The sequence below is a fragment of the Vanessa atalanta genome, chromosome 20, assembly GCF_905147765.1.
Source record: "Vanessa atalanta chromosome 20, ilVanAtal1.2, whole genome shotgun sequence".
NCBI lineage: Eukaryota > Metazoa > Arthropoda > Insecta > Lepidoptera > Nymphalidae > Vanessa > Vanessa atalanta.
In genome coordinates this window covers 4,994,471-5,017,369 of record NC_061890.1, presented here as the reverse complement: position 1 = coordinate 5,017,369, position 22,899 = coordinate 4,994,471, and the positions used below count along the sequence as shown (strand labels likewise).

Below are 22,899 nucleotides of genomic sequence, written 5' to 3'. Positions count from 1 at the left end.
GATATACACACAAAATAAATGAAAAACTTATTTGAATGTTTAATCACAATATTATTTTAACTATTGTTTTACATCAATTTTAGTGATAATTTTTAATACTAATTATGCTTTTATATATTTGTGTTTAAATAAGTCTGCTGCGCAAAAGTAATTCCAATTAAATCTTAATAATATCCATGTTCAATTATATGCGGTAGGGATTTTTGATAGCTCTTATGTGTGGGCTAACACACATTCATTATCCTAAAATATCATAACCTTAAATAAACAATATCTAATTAAATATATCTAAGATATCAAACAATTCCTAGATTTTAGGTCTTTTCTATTTGACAGAACTAAAATATAAAATTCCTTAAAATTATATGCAATGATATTATTTAAAATTATATTTAAAAAATATTTATTTTAATTGATCTGAGATTTTTGATATTTGACTTGTGCCATCTGTCTTAAATTTAACGATAAATTTGTCAATCATAAATTATCATTTTATTTCTTAAGAAAGTTAGACTTGAAATTATGTCTATATTATGTTCTCTATACCTAGTATTATTTTGATTTTTTTTTTCTTAATATGTGGACTGATTTACTAGCTTCCGTTTGTAAGTATTAATAAGTATTTTTAGTTCATTTCAATTCTATTTATATAAATACATAGTATAATTTAATGTGTGGCAGTTATGTGTACCAACGAGGTCTTGTGTCTAAATGTGTAGTGTACACCCATATGCTGTCTGTATATTGATCCGTGTTCATCCATAAGCTTGTATTGTTAGTCTCACAAGAATTTAAAGTTCTGAAAATTAAAGTTAAAAGTACATGTAACCAAAATTCTATGAGAAAATAATAATTAAAATAAAAAAATATAAAAATAATAAAAAAAATAAATAAATTGGGAAATAGATCTAACTGTAACAATATAATTTATTATTTTTATTTCAAAAATGTTAGAATATTTATAGATGGGATTGAAATGAACTTTTTAATTTTTTATAAATTGTTTGGTCTATGCAATTTAATCATATTATGATTTAATTTTATGATTGTATTTATTGTGTTAATGACATGGATTATAAACGGAATACTGACACATTAGAAAATAAGATTTTTTTAAAGAAATATAAGATTTATATTTAATTTCATTATGTCTGTCAGCTACACAATACTACATTATGAAAATAATAAAAGAAAACTATATAAAATATTTATACTGTTTGCAAATGTATATGATTTTATTGTCACAGAGTTTTCTGTTTTTTGTATTCCTATTTTATATTTATATATCATTAGATCATATATTTTATTTTGTCCAAAGTTCATCGACTACGCGAGAAAAACTCTTGCCCCCAGGAGGACGCACAGGGCCTTCAGTGTTTTCGGAACTTGGCAAATATATCTTTGTTAAAATGTTGGCCAAAGTAATATATATGATCGCGAACATAACCCGAGTGATATATAAATATGCTATTAAGTCATGTGGTATGGTAAGCGTTAGCGATATTCTGTCACCCATAAATTAAAGTATTACTGAAAAAGTCATATTAAGGCTTCAATAACTGTAACTTCATAACATATAAAAATATATTTCAACATAAAATTATCCTCTTGGTGCATTTATTAATTAGATATTATTATTGTGTAGAACTACTCTATACATAATGTTAAACAAAATAAATGAAAATAATAAATAAAAATCATGAAATATTAGATAATGTTAGTAAATCGGCTAGAATATCGTCATAGATGTTAGTGCCAAAGTCGTGATGCGAAGTATAGGACTGTCGACGAATGTCAACGAAATTTGACCTTTCCGTGTTAAAAAACCAAATAATTAAAAAAAACCATATGTAATCATATTTTTTTATAAAAACAAATAAATTGTAGACAAATTATTCAAGTTTTATTTCTGTACCCATACCCTTATTATGATATCAAAATGATTTTAAATTTACTACCCAGATACGATGGAAAAAATGATAAAGCGCAATAGAATATTTTTATCCTGTTTTTAATCTATTTTGATACGATTATCACTACTCAATTGCTTCATTGAATTAAGAAAAATTATCATCTTAGTCGAATGACATCCACTGCTGGAAAAAGGCCTCCCACAAGGATCTTCACAACGACCGGTCTTACACCATCCGCATCCAAACGCTTCCTGCGATCATTACAAGATTGTCAGTTCACCTTGTCAACGGCCTGTCTATAGTATCGTTTTCCGACCGATACAAATGTAGAATTAGCCCTCAGCTAAAGCTAAGGTTTGTATTTGTAAGAAATAGTCGAAGTTGGCCGGCTTGGCCGGCAACGCACCTGCAAGCCCCCCGGTGTTGCAGATGTCCATGGGCGGTGGTAGTCACTTTCCATCAGGTGAGCCTCCTGCTCGTTTGCCACCTTATGACATAAAAAAAAAAAGAAAAGTTAGATCAAAATAAAATCGGAATAAACTAGTCGAATTTCTCCAGGTTTACGAAGAATGTCCATTTGATATACTACGGTATTTGGGGCGAGAAGTTATTACGCGGCTTCCCAAATGCTGCCCAGTCGAATTGGATTCGGCGATTGAACTCTTCCCAAAATTGCACCTGCTGGTATCCTGCACCTACGACTACCTAGGTAAAAATAGTTCTGAGTCTAACCTTTACTTAAGTAGGTGCAACATGCTTTGCGGAAACCAATATATTGTGAATATTATTTATTTTTTGAGCACACATTATGATGTTCAGCAATTTAACTGAATATAGAAGACATGTAGTAGTAATTAAGTGTGTAGGATTTGTGTTGTAGTTATTTAACTACACCTCGATCGATCAATTAAACTACTTTAAAAGTCTATATAACTTTAATAGGTTTATTCAATAGAAACGATCATGTTTGGGGTCACTTATTCCATAACTGCTGATTCTGTACAGTTTTTATTCTATAATTCTTAGGTAAAATTATAATTCTCATCTATTGTACTAATAGTTCAGATGACCGATATATACGTTTCTTGAATACTTTAATAAAAAGTGTAATAGTGTGTTCTGCTATTGTAGCAACACCCATAAAAATAATATTTAAATAGGCTGGTTAAAGATTTTTTTAACTAGCAATAATGTTTGAGTGTCAAATGTCAATAATTGATTTTGGCAGATTAGGACCGCCATAGCGTTTATATTGTATGTTATCAAACAGTCCAATTTTCTTATTTATAGACCATTTGATCCAAGAATATGGCTATAGTTGAAGATGAAGTTAGAAATGGATCTGAAGAAGAAAACGAAATCGAAGTCGTTGTTGAAGAAGACGACGCTGACCAGGACTCGGATGATTCAGACGTAAGCATTTTTAGATTTCAATTCGATTAAGTAAGGTTACTGTTTCACATTTGCCCGTTTGCCCAAAAAAATTGAGCTACCTTATTTTTTTAAAAATAAATTTTAGTGTTGATGTCTTGCATACTGGCAGTTCGTAGTAGATTTGAAATTAAATATCTTGTGCATTTGTAGTCTAATAAGAAGTCTTGTTCCCGTTTGCAGGACTCGAATCACATAACGGTGGCAAATAGCAATGTTAATATTTTATTATAATTGAATATTAAAAATTCATAAACATAAAATAATACTTAAAATGATGATTGACCTAAATAAAATATCATGTAGGTTTTTAAATAAAAACTGTCTGATGCTTATCCAAAAAACTGTAGGTTATTGCAGATATATTATAATTTTTTCTTTTTTATTGTTGTCACATTATACAAAGCTTAAGTAATTGATCCTCGTGTTTCTAGCCAGGAATACATCACACATTTGTTGCTGCAATTATTATATTAGTATAGCCTAATAAAAATGTGAAAGTACTTCTGTCTACTAGACTAAACCATTGACCACTGTAATGAAATTTGACATTGAGTTAATTTATATTTATTTTGAAGTAGGATGATGGAATTTATGGGAAAATGTAAAGCTAATGTAGTTGAGGTGGAACAGTTAGACATATATTAAGTATACTGCACAAGTGACGCTAATGCAATCGTTTTTTCTTTCATATTTATAGTCCATTCCTACATAATATTTGTTTAATTTGTGACTTTGAAACTGTTACAGGATGATGACGATGAAGAAGCAATGGAGAAAAAAGTGACTGATTTAGAGCAACGAATAGCAGAAGATCCATATAATTACAATGATCACATTGAATTGATTCAGGCTCTCTGGTATGTGTTTTCTTACTTGTAAATAATAGTTGCTTATTATATACTTACTTTAAGTGTATAGGGAAATGAGTGCATTGGGAATTTTTAATTCAAACCTATGTTTCCAATATTTAATGTAATAAAGTTGTTCAGGATTTTATACAGTATAATTTAAATTTTAAAAACACTAATGTTTTTTCTTATTATAAATTTATTACCACAGACTCCTGCGCCAATGTTTGATATTACTGATTATATGATTTATATATACAATAATTATTGTTCTTACTATATTGCATTAGTATTGCAGCTCTGGCACCAAACTGAGAAATTAAGGCATATATCAGTTTATTATAGTATATTATATTTAAAGATTAAAATTATGTAATAGTAAGTGATTATAATGTAATATCGATTATAGGAGTCTCTCAGAGCTGGATCGATGGCGTGCAGCCTTCGATCGACTACAACAGTTATCATTATTACGCGCAGAGCACTGGCTCCTAAGGCTGCAGACAGAGGAGACTCTGGCACATTCACCTCAGTCTCGGGAACACATTGCTAAACTCTTTCAAGAAGCCACACTAGACTGTTACTGTAAGTTTTAAGTTAGTTATATTTTTTATATACAAACTTTATTATTTATATTATGTAATTAGTTTATGTTAATTTTGGTTTCATCACCCATTTTGTGGTCTATGTCTCATAGGGTTAACAAGTGTATGTTATTTTCTAATATACTTAATAGTAACAAAAATAATTGCATACAATTCATAATAATTCATATGTAATGTCCGGTCAGATAACCAAGTGAGCGCACAAACTAGTTTTTTATTTCTTTACTACTCATATTGGCACGTCATTCAGTGTGAAATTGGGTCCCTGCATATTACCTGTTTCATTGTGTTCTAATGTTGTGTGCTGTGCAAACATAATAGTTCGTTTTATTTGGCCGTTAACTAAAAATCTTCAGCTTCGGCCAATATTGACGTAGTTTGAAAATAGTCAAAGGTTCGGTCAGAAGCTATTAATATGAAATAAATGGGATTTTATACTAGACAATGCTCCTCAGCCATCCCGATCCTAAGTGAGTGGTGCTCGTGGTCGCTGAGCGCTGGCGAGGCGGTGTCTGCGCGCGAGCAGCTGGACGAGGTGTTGCGGCGCGCCGGCGCTGACCCCCTCTCTGGAAAGATCTTCTGGGACGCTAAGCACGAACTGGAAAAGGCGAAACTCGAAACTATGAGGTTTTCTATTGGCATTGTTACATCAAAGTAGACAAGCAAACTGCTATTCAATGAAAAACGTCCAAAATTCGTATAAGCTTTACATCTATTTATTGTTATTCTTCAAACCACAAATTACACCGTCTATTAGTACTAACTAATTTCTATTTCCAGATACTACTGTGTCTGATTTCTTCTTTTTTAATATTTAATGTATAAATATAAAATTTTAAAAGTCAATAAATCGTAAACTCAAAGATATCTAGGAGTTCTGTAACATCATCGACTTTTCGTGTCATCGTATTGGCCCAGGGAGTGGTTAAAAAGTTGTGCGGTCCGAACAGCGAAGCCGACCCCGACTACAAGGAGCAGCGCCTGCGCGTGCTGTGGTGCCTGGAGGAGGCCGTGTCGCGCCCGCTGCTGCGCGGGGACGAGGCCTGGCCGCCGCTGCAGGAGCTGGCGCTGGCGGTGCACGACCAGGACTACGTCGACAAGGCACGTCTTACGTCTGTGTTTTGTGACTTGGCTAGTTTCTTGAAGGCAATTTAATTATCTTTGCATTAAATTTTTGCGCAGGTCAAAAAACAACACGACGCGGCTGTGGAGTATTTACAGAAAATAACACCTTTTGAGGACAAATTATTAACCCTAGAGTGAGGAATTTCGTGTTTATATTGTGTTTATTTATTTCTTATGCTACGAATATTAATTTGTTGATTTAATTTTTTAGAGATCCAGAAGAAAAATGTAAAGTGTATCTGGAGTACATAGATGCAATAAAGGAATTATCCAAAGAAGATAAATATGCCGAATGTGACAGCAACGGTATACTGAAGGTACGGACGAGTCCCACGAAAATTACAATTTTATACAATATGAATTATACAAAATAACATTGTGGCAGGTGGTGTACGACCGCGCCACGTCGGAGTGCGGCGCGGGCGGCGCGGCGGGCGCGCTGCTGGCGGCGCTGGCGCGGCTGGCGCAGCGCACGTCGTCGCGCGCCGGCGTGCAGCGCGTGCTGGCGCTCTGCGCTCGCCGCTGCCCGCGCCGCGCGCTGTTCTGGGTGCTGCGCATGCAGCAGGCCGAGCGCGACGAGAAGGACTTCGACGAGGTCGGTGCGCGGGCCGGACCGGCCGGAACCGTACATGGTCATCTCGAAAACCGTATTGGTGACCCGAGTCTTGTCGCAGGTGAAGTCGATCTTCGAGTCGGCGCTGTCGAAGGGCATGGAGTCATACAAGCAGGCGGAGTCGCTGTGGCTGGCTTACCTGGAGTACACGCGGCGCTGCACCGACTTCGACGACGCCGCGCTCGTGGAGCGCCTGCGCCGCTCGTGCCGACTCGCATGGGACTCGCTGGCCGAGGTGAGCGATAAGGAACCAATATATATATATTTAATAAAATAAGCCCACGTCCCTGCATCATAAAAAAGGAAGAGGGGGAAATAGGCATACGCCCTCAACCTTGGTAATTAAGATATGATGTCCTCGGTGCCTGTAGTTACACTGGCTCACTTTCCCTTCCAACCTGAATATATCAATATATTGCCGTCTCGCGGTAGAATATGTAATGAGTGGGTGACTGCTTGCACAAAGCACCGACTGTTCGTCGTTCTTTTCTGGCGGAGTATTCGAATTCAAAAAAGAATAATAAAGAAATGTAGGAAAATGTCCACGAAATTGTAGATAATAATAGTTAAGTAACGTTCATTTTTTCTATATAACCTTTTAGATCACAAAACATCAATGTACATTTGTCAATAAAATTTACAGCACTATTTGCTATATTTAACCGAGGAATGTTAAAATCCTTTCTACTGCGAAATGTAAGTGGGCGCGATAATAACTTTTTCGCTATTATACATTGCGTTTTAACAAAACACACCAAGTTTATTGTTTTGACTTAAAGTCGTAATGGACAATGAATGAAACGATAGTCATTTGCATAAAGAATGAAAAGTAGCGGCCTTCGCTGGCCGCTTCTACTTATTAAATATATCAACAATTACGAATCGATGTTTATTGTATTCTTTTGTATAGGCTTGGGGTGAGGAAGCGAATGATTGCGAAGTGCCTTTATTCTGGGCGCGACTTGAATACAAAAGAATAAAGGATCCAGTACAAGGGCGAGAAATTTTTGAAGAAATATTCAGTAAGTAATTGAAATAATTTTATTTTATGTTAGTATAAATTACTTCTTAATTTGTTTTTTCAACAAGTTATCCGAAGTTATGTTGTAAATAAAGTTTTGTTTATGAATTTTATAAATTAATAATTTCTACTTTAGAATACGGCGAAAATAAAACTCTATCCAAGTACTGGGAAGCTTTAATTCATCTCGAAATGACGCGCGACCCACCAGCTTCCGAGCGCAGGTTAGTTACATTTTCTTTTCCTTTTCGAGAAAAAATGTAGTAGATGTATAGTTAATCATAACACTACTAAACAAAACGTTAAGACAAGATGCGTGGAACGAAATAAATTCCATGATGGGCATACGTATTCATGAACCAAAAAAAGATGACCACGCTTCTGGCTTTATACATTCGAGAGAGATATGCAGAACTGAAATCCAACATCCATCGCTGTGCCAAGAACTGAGTTGAGATGGATGGCTCAAAGTTCATACACGTGGCGAGTGATGACGAGTATGCCTCGCACGCACATGGTACGAAGTGCTGCAAGTAGTCGATGTAAGCCTTTAGCAAGGCAGGTGAACAAGAGGACTGATGGTACGAACTATAAAAAATATAAACCACTTCTTACAACACTTTTTCAAAATGGACTGTGGAGGTAAGGGTAATCTTATGTTTTATCAATTGTATGAAAAAAACAATCACATAAATTACTATTTTGGCAATTATAGAGTATTAATTGAAATGAACTGTTATGCGTTTATTTGTAGCGATTTATAAATTTGATTAACAGAATAGTTTCAGCCTTCTGGGTGAGGATAACTTTTTTCCTATCGGTTAATGGGACACGTCCCATCCAATTTAATTCTCCAGCTGCAGCCTAAATTTCATACATCGTCATCTCGTCATCGTCGTCGTCTATATTCCATACATCTTCTTACTCTATACCCTTTATTTCAATTGAGGAGCAGCGATAATCAATCCATAGTTTCACACATTTCATGTGTTTTGCTTATAGCTCTGCTATACTAAGCACTACAGGCAGGCCTCGATTAATATATCTTTAGATATGATACAATACTATTCGGCTTTACTACTTATATCTACTTTAATTTTACCTCCAAAGTTCCGATAACTACTTCGGCGCATTTTAACACCATTTTTTCGTAAATCCATTAAAATATAATTGATTATTGAAGATCAACCAAGGCTTCGATTCAGCGTTGTTTCGTCCCGTGTGCGTCTTTATATAGATAGCCTAATCTGTTCGGGTGTGGCCCGCAGGCTGCGCGAGCTGCACCGGCGCGCGCTGCGCAGCGTGAGCGACTACCCGCCCGCCGTGGCGCGCCTGTGGACCGACTACGAGCGCGACCACGGCAAGCTGGCCACCAGCGTCGAGTGCGCGCAGCTGTGCGAGGTACTCGCCTAAGTTGTCAAATAAATCAAGCGATTGACGTATGTGTCGATTGGCAATTAATAACTTGATATCGAGTAATATTTTTTCCGCTCACTGACGCAGATTTATCCATTATATTATGATTTGGGCAGGTTAACATTTTGCCTCTGTTGGTAGGAAAAACTTGAAGAGTGGCGTGAGAGTTACCAGGCGATGAAGGAAAAAATGATGGGTCAGAAACAGAAAGGTAAACAAGGTGCGAACAAGAAATCAAAAGTCGACAACAAAAAGAAAAAGGACGAAAAACCGAGCAAAGGAAAGAGAAAGTCTGACAGCTCGGTCCAGTCCAGTTCCGAAGCCAGTGAGGTGAAGAGAAAGAAAGAAACTGATATGGAAGTAGATACAGAAGGGGACAAGGAGGGTGATACGGGGGGAGGGGTTAAACGGTCACATGACGATGACACAGAAGGTAATATTGACTTAATTGCAAACTTTATTTAATCACAGATTTAATCGTCAATAGCCCAATGGTTTGGTCGCAGGATCGATCCTGACCCCTTGGGCTATTATCGTACCCACTCCTAACACAAGTGATAAGCTTAAAGTAGGGGTAAATAGAATTATTAGTAATACCTTAATTAATTTGGGGTATTGCTATTATTCTTATAATTAATAATTCTAATAAATAAAAAAAACAGGTCTATTTAATAATCAGACTTGAAGTTAGGAGGTCGGTAGTAGTACACACGTTTTTCAGAAATTAAGTAAGACTGTTCATTCTGTGCCTGATCTCTGATTCTCTTTCCGAACGCAGTTTATCAGCCCATTAGACTATGAGATTAGAATTAGATTAGAAGATATATATTATATGGAGGAAGACAGAGAAACGCCGTCGGTTGTCTATCTGAACACGATAAATTAAAAACACTACGAAAATAATTTTCATAAAAAGTGACAAAGAAGATTTAGATGTAATTATAATTCATTGGGATTATGTAAATTTTCTGAAGTTTTCGACGATGATTGTTGAAAATGTCGGAAAAGATGTAGTACGATATACGTTGACGTTGTCCTTATTCTATACCTAGAAGGCCAGTACGGGTAGCTAAGGTACCCTTTAACGTTTGAAGATACCATAAGCTAGTTATATAGTCGCATGTTTATTTTAGCGGCAGATAAAAAGCGGCAACGAAGAGACTCGTCTACAGAAACTACTGGCGCTGGAAGAGAGGCCAGCACTTTGTTCGTCAGCAACCTTGACTTCAAGTGAATATATTTTTATTAACACTTACTTTTATTTGGAGCGTTGAATTGTCGTTTTTCTAATATCCGTTTTTTTCCGTTTTTACAGAGTAAATGAACAGAATTTGAGGAAGAAATTGTCGGAATTTGGGGATATTGTTTCATTAAGAGTGAAAGCCGGCGTCAAAGCGTTTGGTGGATCTATATGTTACTGTCAATACAAATCGCCGGTAAGCAATTGTTTCATGATAATAAAAAATGTTTGAAAATGTGAAAAAAAATGTTTCCTTTCCATTCCTTTTAATGCTTAAGCGCGGTTATTTATATTTGTGATTGATTGAAAACGAGTAACAACTGAGTTTCATCGCGGTTGTACTTTTTAGAATATATATTTCCGAAACTGTTTACGTTTAATATAGTTCTTTATAATAACGATTCAAAAGTGTTTGTTAAAGCCTAGTTGAATAACTTTTATTTTAATTTAGTGCTTTTTAATTATTTATTCATTCTTTTATAGGAGTCAGTCGAGAAAGCGCTGAAGGAAGACAGAACTCCGCTGGACGGAAGACCAATGTTCCTATCTCGGTACTCGTCGAAGAAGTCGAAGCCCACATTCAAATACGCGATGACCGCCGAGAATAACAAGCTGTTCGTACGGAACCTGCCTTACTCGCATTGCAATAAGGAAGCCTTAACAGAAATATTCGATAAGTTCGGCAAGTTAAAGGATGTTAGGATTGTCACCTTTAAGTGAGTAAACCATTTATGTAATAATATTACTTGGTAGGACTAAAACCTGCACTACATCAATTACTTCAACACCCATCTGAATAGGTACCATCATATATTCTAACGCCAAAGAGCTACACTATTCATAATATTATCTTCGTGAACAAAGAACATAACGTCTTAGTTTCCAAGGTTGGTAGCACATTGACACTACATCAAAGTATTGCCAGTCGGCTAAAAATAAAAAAAAAAACACCAATATTACCATTTCATTTTAGTTACTTGTCTTAATATACAAAATTATGGTCCGTTCACAGAGACGGCAAGCCGAAAGGTCTAGCGTATGTAGATTATGAGGATGAAAATTCGGCAACCGAAGCTATAAAAAAGACCAACGGTCTTCTCGTAGCAGATAGGAATATAGAAGTGTCGGTAAGCGCTCCGCCGCCGAGACAAGAACCTTCCACGAGTGCCATTCTGGGACTACCTAAAAGGGATACAGGAGGAGGAATGTAAGTGTTTTAAAATTCCTTGATTTAGTTGTCAATATTTTTTTTCTATTGTTTACATAAGGAACCGTAAACTTCTGTACGCACAGGAGTTAAGGTAAGCGTTGCGTAAAAACTCTCAGAGTTATTTTCCTCTTTGCTCTCACACAGTTCTAAAATTACATTAATATTACACAATATGAATACACAAAGTCAGTATTTAAACTCTTGTAAGAAAACCAAAACTTTTTGTCTAGTTTATTAGTGGACGCTTGAAAGATCTGCTTTTGACTAATCTAAACAGTTATGAGATAAGCAATTTAAGCCCTTTTTACACTTTAACTAAGCTATTTTTAAAAATGTGTTTTAATACGTACTAAACTTGTTTTTTTCAGGCGACGAACGCAGCTGAGCAGTTTTATACCAAGGGTTTTACAAACCCCATCGACGAGCAAGTCCACTAGCGGAAACCAAAGTAACGGGGACACGAAGCGGCCGCTCAGCAACAACGACTTTAAAAACATGCTCCTTAAGAAATAAGTGCAATTATACCTAAGATTTTTCACTCACGATGATGATAGGCGGTTAAGTATTTAATAAAGACCAATCTTAGGGTTAAATTTCACTATTCAGTGAACCTTTGCCTATTAATTAACATGGTTATAGTCGAAACATAACATTAAATTTAAAAAAAACAAGGTAATTTGAATCGTGGAGATTTGTTGATGTATGCAGTGTTTATGCTCTTTGCATATAATAAGCTCATTAATTACGACATTGACTTAAAATTCATAAGTATTTACTTGTATCGTGTGTGGTCGATGATCGCCATTTTCTTTGCACGAAATGAAACGAATTTAAATTAAAATATACAAAAAATACGTACGATAATTTTGTATGTTCACGTTTAAAAATATAAGATTATCATTAGCAATTTAAAGAAGGTAAAAGTCAATTAATTTTTTAATCAGTAAATAGTGTTTTTTTATTTATTATTATTATTTTATAGGGATGTGAAAACAATATTTCAGAATAGATTCCAGTATTGCTAACATTGCATACTTAACCAAGTCTTTCAACGACCATGAAGGTCCAATATGTATATATTTTCAGTACAGGCATACAACGGCTGATTAGTAAATTTGACCCTTTGACTTATTTTCGGGTGCTTTATATTTTGTACTATGTGACGCTTGTTAGCAGATATTACTCGCAAATTACGAGTGGAGGTCATGGCATACTAATAATGAGGAAATATCGACATCCAGTGGAAAATATACTTTTAGTATTAAATATATGTGTTCATTAAAACGTATTTTTGAATATGTTCGTTAATTATGTGTAACTTGTTCTCTTCACAGTTGTGTCGGAAAAGTTGTAAAATATTAATTTCTTTTTGTGTATTTGTGACTGTTATAGATTAACTTTGAACAAAATTAAAATTGTTATTGTATTTGAATGCAAAACCTTGATTGCAAGAAAGCAGCCGAAAATAAGTTTAAATAAGTGCAAAGATTCTAAGATCTGTTCTTCATATCAAATGCACAACACTCGTTAGAGACGTTATTAGGTCAGCGACAAGCGAGCAAGTCCTATTCCATATTTTCTTTTAGACGTACTTATAACTGACAAAATCGATATCTTCTCTAATAAAAACTACCCTAATAAACTGGTTTTATACTTGCATTAGTTACATAATGATTTGTCTCTTTCTTACGTATGTCAAATGACTGATGACGGAAGGAGATAAATCTATGTGTAACTCACTGTACAAAGTTTATTAGTACGGTTGATAGGCATAATACACGTCATAAGATTATCGAGTGTACATTAGTGTATACATAGGAGGCCAAAAGGCAACTAAACCTATATACGTCTATGTACTCTTTTATATAGAACACGTACATGTTGTAAATATTGTGCTGTCTTCAGATTTCCACTTGAACCATTTCACAGTGACTATAATTATGACCGATTTTTTAATCTGCTTTGGTGTCTACGTTTATTACATGGAATGTTTTTTTTCAATTGTTATCTCTTAAAAATACCGCCCAATTGTATAACTAGCGAGGCATGTTACAACAAACTTCCTAAATATGTAACAGAGATTTTTTTTTCCAAAAGTGAAACCGATTTGTTATCTTGGTTTTGACGATGTTTTATAAGTTTTGTTGAAAAAAATATATGTTATTTTGTATCAGTTATACGTGTATGTCAACGCTCTGTGAAGGCAAACTTTTTTACTTTTATTCAAATTCTAACCTGCAACGCGTTACTTTGATGAATAAAACTTAAGTATAAACTGTTTTAACACTCTGTTTTACTTATTACCTAACTAGCGACCCGCGCCGGCTTCGCGCGGGTGCAATTTTGATAGACCTTTTTACGGTGTACAGTACTGTAGTACATTATTTTGATCTAACTCGTAGGGCAGCCGATGCAATCAAAGCGGAAAAAAATATATTTATTTGCTAGTTGCTACACTACATTAGAAACTTCTAAAATTATCAGTGTTTCTCTCCTATTTTATACATGTATTAACATATAAACCTTCCACTTGAATCACTTTATCTATTACAAAAAATCATCAAAATCCGTTGCGTAGTGTTAAAGATCTAAGCATACATTGGGACGGACAGAAAAACAGCGGGAAGCGACTTTGTTTTATACTATGTAGTGATACGTCGATAGTGTCAGCGAATTCAGGTTTTGCTTCTATGAAAACGCTTATTTAGGGAATGAGCTTTAGGTACTTTCACGATTTGGCAGCATGTTAAAGGGCGCTTATTTCAAATACCATTGTGTATTTAGGATTTTTTCAATAGATTTTCTATTAATAAGAGACACACTTTACTACAGTATTCTTGTTTAAGTAACTGATAAATATCGGGGTCCCAGTACCTTTAAGAAAACTCGTGTAAACGGCTAATCCGACAAACACAATATTCAGTTTATGTAACAGCTAATTTTATTTTTTATAGAGGCCCATTTTTTAGGTAAATCTTAGGTTTTACTGGAAAATCTTAAGATTTACCGTACTTCGAGCTTTTACAGTAACATATATAATAAATTAACATTTATACACGAATGTAAATTAAATAAAAAGCTCGTAAAAATACTTTTTTTCTTAAATGCCTCATTCAACTTTGCCGCTCTGGCCCTCTGACGAGCATAGTCCCCTATGGACTCCAGTTCTTTTGAGTCTAGGATCGTCTAATGGCCAAAAATTGTTTTCTACTGAATTTTCCGTGTTGCCAGACGACTACTGCTCTGGATAAATACTATTCAGGCTAACACGTACAATTAATCTTCAATAACTTGTAAAAGGTATTTGAGAGGCCCCTTTAGGTGTGAGGACGTGTTGAAATGTTATTTTTTTTGATGAAATTATAATCAGTTACTATACTCAAACGATTCGTTTTGCTTACGGGTAGTAGAATTGGCTACGAATCGTATTTCAGAGCCTACTGTATACTACTTTTTAACATTGAACAGAAGGCTACAAATAATGCATGGTAAATATTGCTGATATTAAAAAATAATAATTAAAACTAGTATTATAAATTGAAAAATATATTTATTTATAAAAATACATTTAACATTTTTATCTCAATAGAGATATCTTATACACAATTTGCAAATAGTTAACAATAAATATCTGTAAGCATTTCACAACAAAATTACCATCTAAACTGAACACGCTCAAAGTAAACGCAATCTTTGTACCTCGGATTGGAAATTAAAGATTTATCAGTTTTGACTCATTGTTTCATATTCAGTTTTGTGCTCTATCTAAAAAAGCATTATGGCATTGTTTTTTTAATAATAACATTAAGACTAGGAAACTATCTTGCTAAAATAATCAACACCAGCTACACTAAAACGTTCAAACAATTTAATAATAAACTGAAACTAAAACGACTTAACAAACAACACGACTCGACGATTTAACACACACTATATTTTTATATATATATAATAAAACACTCTTAACTCTATGTATAATCGAAAAATCGATTTTAATAATTGATAATTTAAATGGTTTTTTTTTAATTATAATGTTACTGATTTGCAAATAGTGAACTAATTTGTAGACGATATTCAAAAGAATATTCGCGACTACTATGATATTTATATCTTTAAAAGATTTATTATTATCTAAATTTTAATGTAATTATATTATTGCAGTAAATTTTCGATAGATACTCAAAAAGTATCTATTCTCACAGCACTTGGCAAAGTTGATAACGCCTTCCGAGATAAATATATGTCGGAAGAATTAAATTGTATAATAACGACCGTTTTAAGTTTCGGTTAACATTTTAAAAAGAATGAGTCACTACGTATATGACGACGACGCGACACAACTTCTTTGAAGGCAGATTTCTAAAGTCTTACACTCAGTTTAAATTGTACCTAATTGTTTCATATACGTATTCGTTAAAGATGTTTTCCATCATTCCATTTCTTCTTAGACCTCTCAAAGGCTTCCATGATGCAAGATCTGGAAATGAATAACGATAAAATATAAACACCAATCTTCTAGATCTGTTAAATAAAAAGCAACACAACGACATCAGATTTCCGGCGCTTTATAAAAAGAGCTACACTATTCGAATATCTGGTGTTACAATGAAAACTGCTTCCACCTGTTTGTGGGTTTCACTCATGTTAAGCGCCTCCTTCAAAACTATGAGCACTTAGCAAGACATTTGTCTGATGGGGAAACTGGGTCATTATAAAAAAGATTTCACCCACTCCGGGTGTGACAGGTGTGGTAGGCGACTCATTGCGTCGATCCCAAATAAATGCAATAGGGACAGGGCGACGATCAGTGTTGGGTCGTGTAGGGTGTAGAGCTGACCTGAAGAGCGACTGGTGCAAGATGTAGGCGGACACGTGTCCCGCGTCGACGTAGCGCACCTCCGCCCCGGGCCAGATCTCCTCGAGCGTGCCGACGTCGTCGCGCGGCACGTACGCGTCGTGTTTGGCGCACACCGCTGCGGTAATACACATCACATACAGTGCCACCAATCTGGATCCCGATCGTCCGGACGTTGAATTTAAATGAGATTTGAAATTAAAAAATATTATATACTGCGGAGTCTCACAGGGGTCTATTTTGGGACCTCTGTACGACGTACGACGCAGTCCTGCGTATTGCTATCCCCAACAGCGACGCAATAGCATGTGCATATATTAGGTGCTAGCATCGGGCAGTACCTCAGGAGGAATAAACAGTTTACTGAGCTCGGGGTGAACATTGGGGTCGTTAAGAGCTGCAAGCTCTGTCTTCACATACCGTGAATTGAATCGACATAAGGAAAATTTTATAGTAAATTCTATTTAATCCACACAAAGTTCGATCACTCTCCGTCAAAAATAGCAGGGTGTCATCAAAAATATACAAAAACATTTGAAATGTTATAGTAGGACTAAAATTTTAATTTGAAAGAATTTCAACAATAACAATCAATTTGAACACATATAAACCTACCGATGATTAACGAAGTGTCGAAAGGTATCGAGAAATTACTCAAATGCGTGCATTCGTCCATGATCCCTCGCATAAACTGTAACGCCTCTCTATCTCTCCAATGGATTTTTCCTATGTCTATCTTTTTCCCGCTTGATTTAAAAAATGGCAAATTGACCCAAAGATCAGATGTAAAATCTGACACGGTCCAAGGTTTTTTATCTTTTTTGTTTGTTGAAATCGTTAATTCAGCACTCTCAGTTGGTTTAATTTCACCGTCGGATGTTTTTTGTTTCACTATTTTGTTTGAAGCATTTTCAAATAGTTCCTTTGACTTAGCATCTTTGTGATCGTCACTATTATTTTTATTATCAGTTTTGGACTCGACTTCGTTGGTTACATTTGTTTGCTTTGATGTAACTTCCTTTTCTAGATCTGTGAAACCAAAAATGACCTTTGGATTAAGGGCATACATTATGCAACATAATTTATATTAAATAAAAAAAAAACATACCTTTATATTTTAGTAATAACAATTTAATTCTTCCATCAGTTAATTTATTTATGTTTTCTATATCTTGCGGTTCTAATTCAAAGTTCTTATTTGATGTTAATTTATTATACAGTACTTCAGTAATCTTATTATTTTCAAGCATTACTTTTAAATTTTCCTTTAATTTTTCTTCATCCTTATTTGACATCCATTTGGTGTTAAAAGGCACATTTGGTTTTATTACGATATCACTGTTACAGTCTTCGTTTACTTCACTGTGCTTGTCACCACCAGCCTCTTTGTAAGTAATGTCAACCTTTTTGAGCGTGTTGCAATCCAACGAATCTATTATGGCATTTTGAGGTTTCGTATCAACGCTAGGCTTCGAATTACTTTCCATATTTTGAGAATACGTTCGAGCGAATTTCTTTCCGGCAAGGAAAGCTTCGTCGACTATTGTTACCATCTTGGAAAGTTTTTCTCTGTAAGCCCCATCAGAAAGATATTGATCTTCTAAGAGATCCCAGTTTATGGAATGAGACATTACACCCTAGAACAAAATTAATTTAAATTGGTTATTAATGAAAGACCAAATCATTAAATTCATCAAATTAATTGCAATATGACAAGATTTAATATTAACCTGAAGGAATACAGCAGATGCAGTTGACCATGACAGACACGGCACAAGAACCAATGGTTTCGGCCAGTTCGTAGCAGCTAATGACGCCATCTTCAAATGTTTATTTTATTGGAATGTTGTTAATCATATTAATCGAGGAATATATTATATTTATAATATAATACAAATATAACAAAAGTTGCATAACAAATGAACACAGACGTTATACATTATATAGGTATAATGTATATAGATTTTGGAACTATGATTTTTGATCCAAGTTAAAGGGAGACCGAATATTAAGCGAATTCAATTGTTTCATTTCAGATCTTACTCTCTACTACACGAACAATTGTTTATGAGACGATATTGCCAAGTTCTAGGATCTCATGGAACTTAACCGAAAACCGTAAATACGAATTCGGGAAAGCACGACTTTTTCATGAGTGTATTATTCATCTGTTACTTAAACGATTAATAAAAAGAGCATGAGAAAATCTGCATGTCATCTAATATATTGTCACATGTATTCGAAATTGATGAAAATTTTTGATTTTCGAACAATTTTTTTTACTAGACCTAGACAAAACTGTTACCGAAAAAAAAAGGTACCAAGCTGTTTGGTTTATGCCTAGTTGTATACATTATGCTATAAATGATTTTATTCTTACATGACCACCCATAGAAAGTCCCGTAACACCGAGAGGACCGAGTCCATTCCGTTCGCACCAGTGAAAGAGCACCAACGACTCCAATATCAGGCAGCCGCCCATCACAAAAATATCCGAAACATTGTGTAAAGAAGATCGACTATAAATAGAATATGGGAAGAATATTCATATTAGATTTTTTTTAATGATTCATTTTAAGTAGGCAGACGTGGAATCTTATAGGCAAGGATTAATTTTTCACTTGAAAATAATTTATTTTATTATTAATTATTTAATTTTATGTTACTATTTATTTAAAAATAACTCACATTTGATCAGTCGGTTTACGAAGGCCATAAAAAGGATTCTCAAGAATAATTCCACCGATACCCGCTTCCTTAATTAATGGTTTTACCATGAGATTTCTCCGTCGCCAAAAAAACTATTAAACAATTACATAGTCATCAAACTGAACTAAAATAAATACAAAACGTTGTATATATTGTGAGTAAATAGATAAAAAATGCTTTATAAATAAAATTTTAATAAGCTACTGCAATAAATATGGCAAGCCTAAAAATGGCGTCTATATTATATGTGTATAGATGTGAGTCACATATTTACGGGAACGTGTGTTATAAGCTATTTATCACTCATATCAATTGTGAGCCAAATATTTCTATTTGTTGCTTAATATAAACAACCTAAAAATATCTGTATTCACACTTGTACTTTCAATATGAAATAATTCTATGAAAAACACTTTTTTTATAGCAGAGTATAATGTGTATTTATACTTTTCAGATAAATAAAATTGCCTATGAAAATCTTAAGAAAAAAAAACTTTTTAAAGCATATCTATGCAATGATAGAGAAATGACAGTACTGTGATTCTGTTTACAATAAGTGCATTAGTAGTTGATTTTATTATTATTGTATCAGTTAAAAATTAGGTTTAATGTTTTTATATCTCAAAAAAAAAACTTTTTCTGGTCAATCTTATTTGATTTTATTGTGGATTTGTTGGTAAATATTGTATCCTGAAAGTGATTAAGTACAATAAAATGTAAATTATCTTAATTTACATTTTATTGTACATTTTCTTAATTCTGGCTTTTATGTCCTTTTATTATTAAATATTAATTGTTTAAATCTATATATAAAAATGTCAATAAGAATTATTTGAAAATGTTATTAAAAGTGAAACGAGCAACTTGATGGTTAAGAGGAACAAACAAGACATACACCTTTACAGTACGAACAAATATAGGTTCTAGGATATTATGTTATCCCCTGTGCTCGTAATTACACTAACCCTTTAAACCGGAACACAATAGTAATTAATATGGTATGAGTCTCTGTGGATGGTGTAAAATTATTTTCTATAGTTTAATTTACTAATGCCCAACTACAAATAAAAAAAAAATTGTCATTATATTAAACTGTGTAAAGTGCATTATGACAATTTATATATATATATAGAAGAGTAATTTAATGAATTTAAGATCAATGTTATTGCTATTCTTACATGATCACCTGTCCCAGCTAAATGTAAGCAAACAGGTTTGCAGTGAGGGTCAGGCCAGTGGACTGGCAACAAAATTTGGAAGTGGGCTTTCTGTGCTATTTCTGGTACAATACCCGGTAAATGCTTCTCCAAAGGCGTTAAAAAGTATCCTTCCAGTAGATGACAGTCTGTTAGGTTTTGTTCCTATAAGATTTGAATTAGAAATAAATAGAATATCTTTTTTTTTCATTTGTTTCATTTTAATTTGTTTTAAAAATGTAGTTATTTTAGTAGTTACATAAGTTTTAATTTTTATTTTATCACAGAGAAAATTGTGCTTAATTTCAACCCATAAATGGAAGTCAAAACCTGGAATAAAATTTATTTAAGTATTTTTGTTCCATCATACAACTTCAAAGTGTACTTTAAGTCTTACCTTGGTTATTGTTACTGGATAGTCTTTGTCAACTAATTTAAAACATTCATCACGATTTGACACAATCTTCCTGAATTCAAATAACCTAAAACATGTGTTATGAAATTTGTAAGCTTGTCATAGATACAGAAACTTAAGCTGCTTGTATACGTTTAAGCTAAATCAATGAGAAAAACTACGGACTACGACACGCTAAATGCACTTACCTTCTTAAATTTTCTGGTTTCCCCCAACCTTTTGTAAAAAATTTCGTCAAGAGTATACTTCGGTAAACGGCGTCTAATTTACTGGCAGACATTTTTTGGCTAATGGGCGGTTGCAGAAGTAATTGTTCTAATTTATAACAGATTTTACGCCGTTCATTATCCGTCAATTTATTTTAGAGAAAATATCATAGGATTGTCATTCATGTCAATATTGTGAATTGGGATAATGAAATTGTCAGTGTCAATACCAGATTTAAAGTCAGCTGTTTACCGATGTTTTGTTTTGCGTTTATTAACTGCTAAAGGACAAAAACAATAATTAATATTAGTTAAACTTATGCTATAAATAATAGATGAAGTATATTTTAATTGCTAAAAGTAAGTTTAAGTATTTTATTTCTATTGCATCACTCTTATGTAATTAAAGGAATATAGATAAAATATGGAATAAAATTCAGTTTATCTACTTTAACATAACAACATAGTTGAACTTACACTTCTATACTATCAGGACACTAGCAAAGTCTAAACCAGGCAATTAATATAAAGCAAACTGTATTTTTATATAATGTATTTAAATATTACCTATTATTAGTATTAGACTATAAAGGCTCAATAAAATTTCTCCTAAAATGGAGAGATAGTAGTAATTAAGTAATTACATAATATTTATATGTTTGTGATGAGCAATAGCTCGATAACATTGGCGGTTAAAAAATAAGACTGATAGTGTTATGTACCCAGATCTAATCTATAACGTCACAATTGTCTCTTGAAAACTTTTGTATGAGAATTATAAAATTAAATTGTTATACAGTACATAGGTAAATAAATTAACTGCTAACAAAGTGCTTTGCAGTTTATATTTCATTGAATGGTAATACATATCTTTTAACTATTAGGTACTTTATAAATTTTGAATAACTCGCCTGGCCTAAAAAAATACAAAATTTACATAACTGTAAATTCTCTTAATGTTTTTACAAGATGATATTTTGTATTTCCGTCATAATAATTATTTTAGACAGTTACGAAGAATGATTCGATAACAAATTGACCTAATTATCGTTACTATGATAGTGACCTACACGTATTCTATCTGTATGATATCATAGTTATATTGCGTTATTTGATAGTTATTTGTACCTACTAAGATTTACTTATCTAACAATTTTTTTTTTTTTTTACTCTAATGAGGATGTTTAGTGCTCAAAATTGTGACCAGCACATTGAAATTGTGTAATAGGTAATGTCCTCCAGACCGGATTTCGATATCCGTTGTCAAAGATTAGAAAATGGAAAGACAATATCTACATTTGTATATTAATTCTGTATGAATGAAAAATGCGTAAGTCCGTGTAGGTAGTAAGTAGGTAACTGTAGCGTGTATTGAATTATATTTTGCATAAATTGTTAATTATTGATAAAATAGTAATAAGGAAACTAATTCTCCTTCAAGCATTTCATTATGTTTTTAAACCATACATCAAACGAAGCCAAATTAATCTTTTAGTGTGTACATATATGTATCTGAGATTCTTAACTACGAAGCTAACGTATATTTTTAAATCATATACAGATCATTGAATTAATTCAAAATGAAATGATAAATAAAAATAGATTGTTATTCTTTTCTTTATAATGGTAATTTATTTCAAAGACTTACGTAATCTATGTGGGTCGAATAACTCAGTTACTAAGCAAGAAAAACAATCTGTTCTAAGTCCATAACCATAAATACATGGTAATGTTGGTATTTAAGTTGGACATTAGGCGGGTTTTTTGAACCGATCTTCTTTGAATTTGTTTTATTTTTTTATTATGTATATCAGGTTAATATTAATGATTTGTATATTATTCATTTTTATGACCAGTTCAAAATAAAATAAAATATTTTAACGTTTATCATAATATACTGGCGTATTGTTTCATTTATACCTTTACCTATACCGTCTAAAAAAAAGCATAGGTAACTATTGCAATTATTTTCGTTGCTCTAATAGGTAATCTTCGTTATTGAAAGATAATAATCTGCTATGCATATTTCGATGACCTATAGTTTTAAATTATTCATTTAATTGAAATGTTAAAAGAGCAATAGTGTACGGACC

General features: G+C 33.3%; 2 protein-coding genes across 2 annotated transcripts; one reads left to right on the top strand and one right to left on the bottom strand.

Moving 5' to 3' along the window:
- Positions 1-3,147: 3,147 nt before the first annotated feature.
- Positions 3,148-13,709, top strand: LOC125071848 (squamous cell carcinoma antigen recognized by T-cells 3-like). Its single transcript, XM_047682248.1, has 18 exons — positions 3,148-3,326; positions 4,095-4,204; positions 4,605-4,780; positions 5,256-5,427; positions 5,751-5,901; positions 5,983-6,059; positions 6,137-6,242; positions 6,311-6,520; positions 6,600-6,773; positions 7,449-7,560; positions 7,696-7,783; positions 8,828-8,960; positions 9,117-9,408; positions 10,109-10,205; positions 10,291-10,411; positions 10,699-10,931; positions 11,228-11,422; positions 11,794-13,709. Exons 1-18 carry the CDS (start codon positions 3,222-3,224, stop codon positions 11,936-11,938), a joined length of 2,697 nt encoding a protein of 898 aa, XP_047538204.1. The 5' UTR covers positions 3,148-3,221; the 3' UTR covers positions 11,939-13,709.
- Positions 13,710-14,958: 1,249 nt separating this feature from the next.
- On the bottom strand, positions 14,959-21,017 carry LOC125071773 (protein ABHD18). Its single transcript, XM_047682137.1, has 10 exons — positions 20,789-21,017; positions 20,583-20,667; positions 20,168-20,350; positions 18,969-19,081; positions 18,661-18,799; positions 18,011-18,100; positions 17,389-17,917; positions 16,896-17,309; positions 16,263-16,398; positions 14,959-15,902 (listed from the first exon to the last, which is right to left on the bottom strand). Exons 1-10 carry the CDS (start codon positions 20,878-20,880, stop codon positions 15,839-15,841), a joined length of 1,845 nt encoding a protein of 614 aa, XP_047538093.1. The 5' UTR covers positions 20,881-21,017; the 3' UTR covers positions 14,959-15,838.
- Positions 21,018-22,899: the final 1,882 nt, after the last annotated feature.

Excerpts from the sequence above, each read along its gene's own strand:
- LOC125071848 (XM_047682248.1), top strand. The coding sequence starts at position 3,222 with ATGGCTATAGTTGAAGATGAAGTTAGAAATGGATCTGAAGAAGAAAAC. Across the intron at positions 6,060-6,136 it reads GACAAATTATTAACCCTAGA|AGATCCAGAAGAAAAATGTA; the intron begins GTGAGGAATTTC and ends TTAATTTTTTAG. Across the intron at positions 7,784-8,827 it reads CCACCAGCTTCCGAGCGCAG|GCTGCGCGAGCTGCACCGGC; the intron begins GTTAGTTACATT and ends TGTGGCCCGCAG.
- LOC125071773 (XM_047682137.1), bottom strand. The coding sequence starts at position 20,880 with ATGTCTGCCAGTAAATTAGACGCCGTTTACCGAAGTATACTCTTGACG. Across the intron at positions 20,668-20,788 it reads AAACCAGAAAATTTAAGAAG|GTTATTTGAATTCAGGAAGA; the intron begins GTAAGTGCATTT and ends CACATGTTTTAG. Across the intron at positions 20,351-20,582 it reads ATCCAGTAACAATAACCAAG|GAACAAAACCTAACAGACTG; the intron begins GTAAGACTTAAA and ends CAAATCTTATAG.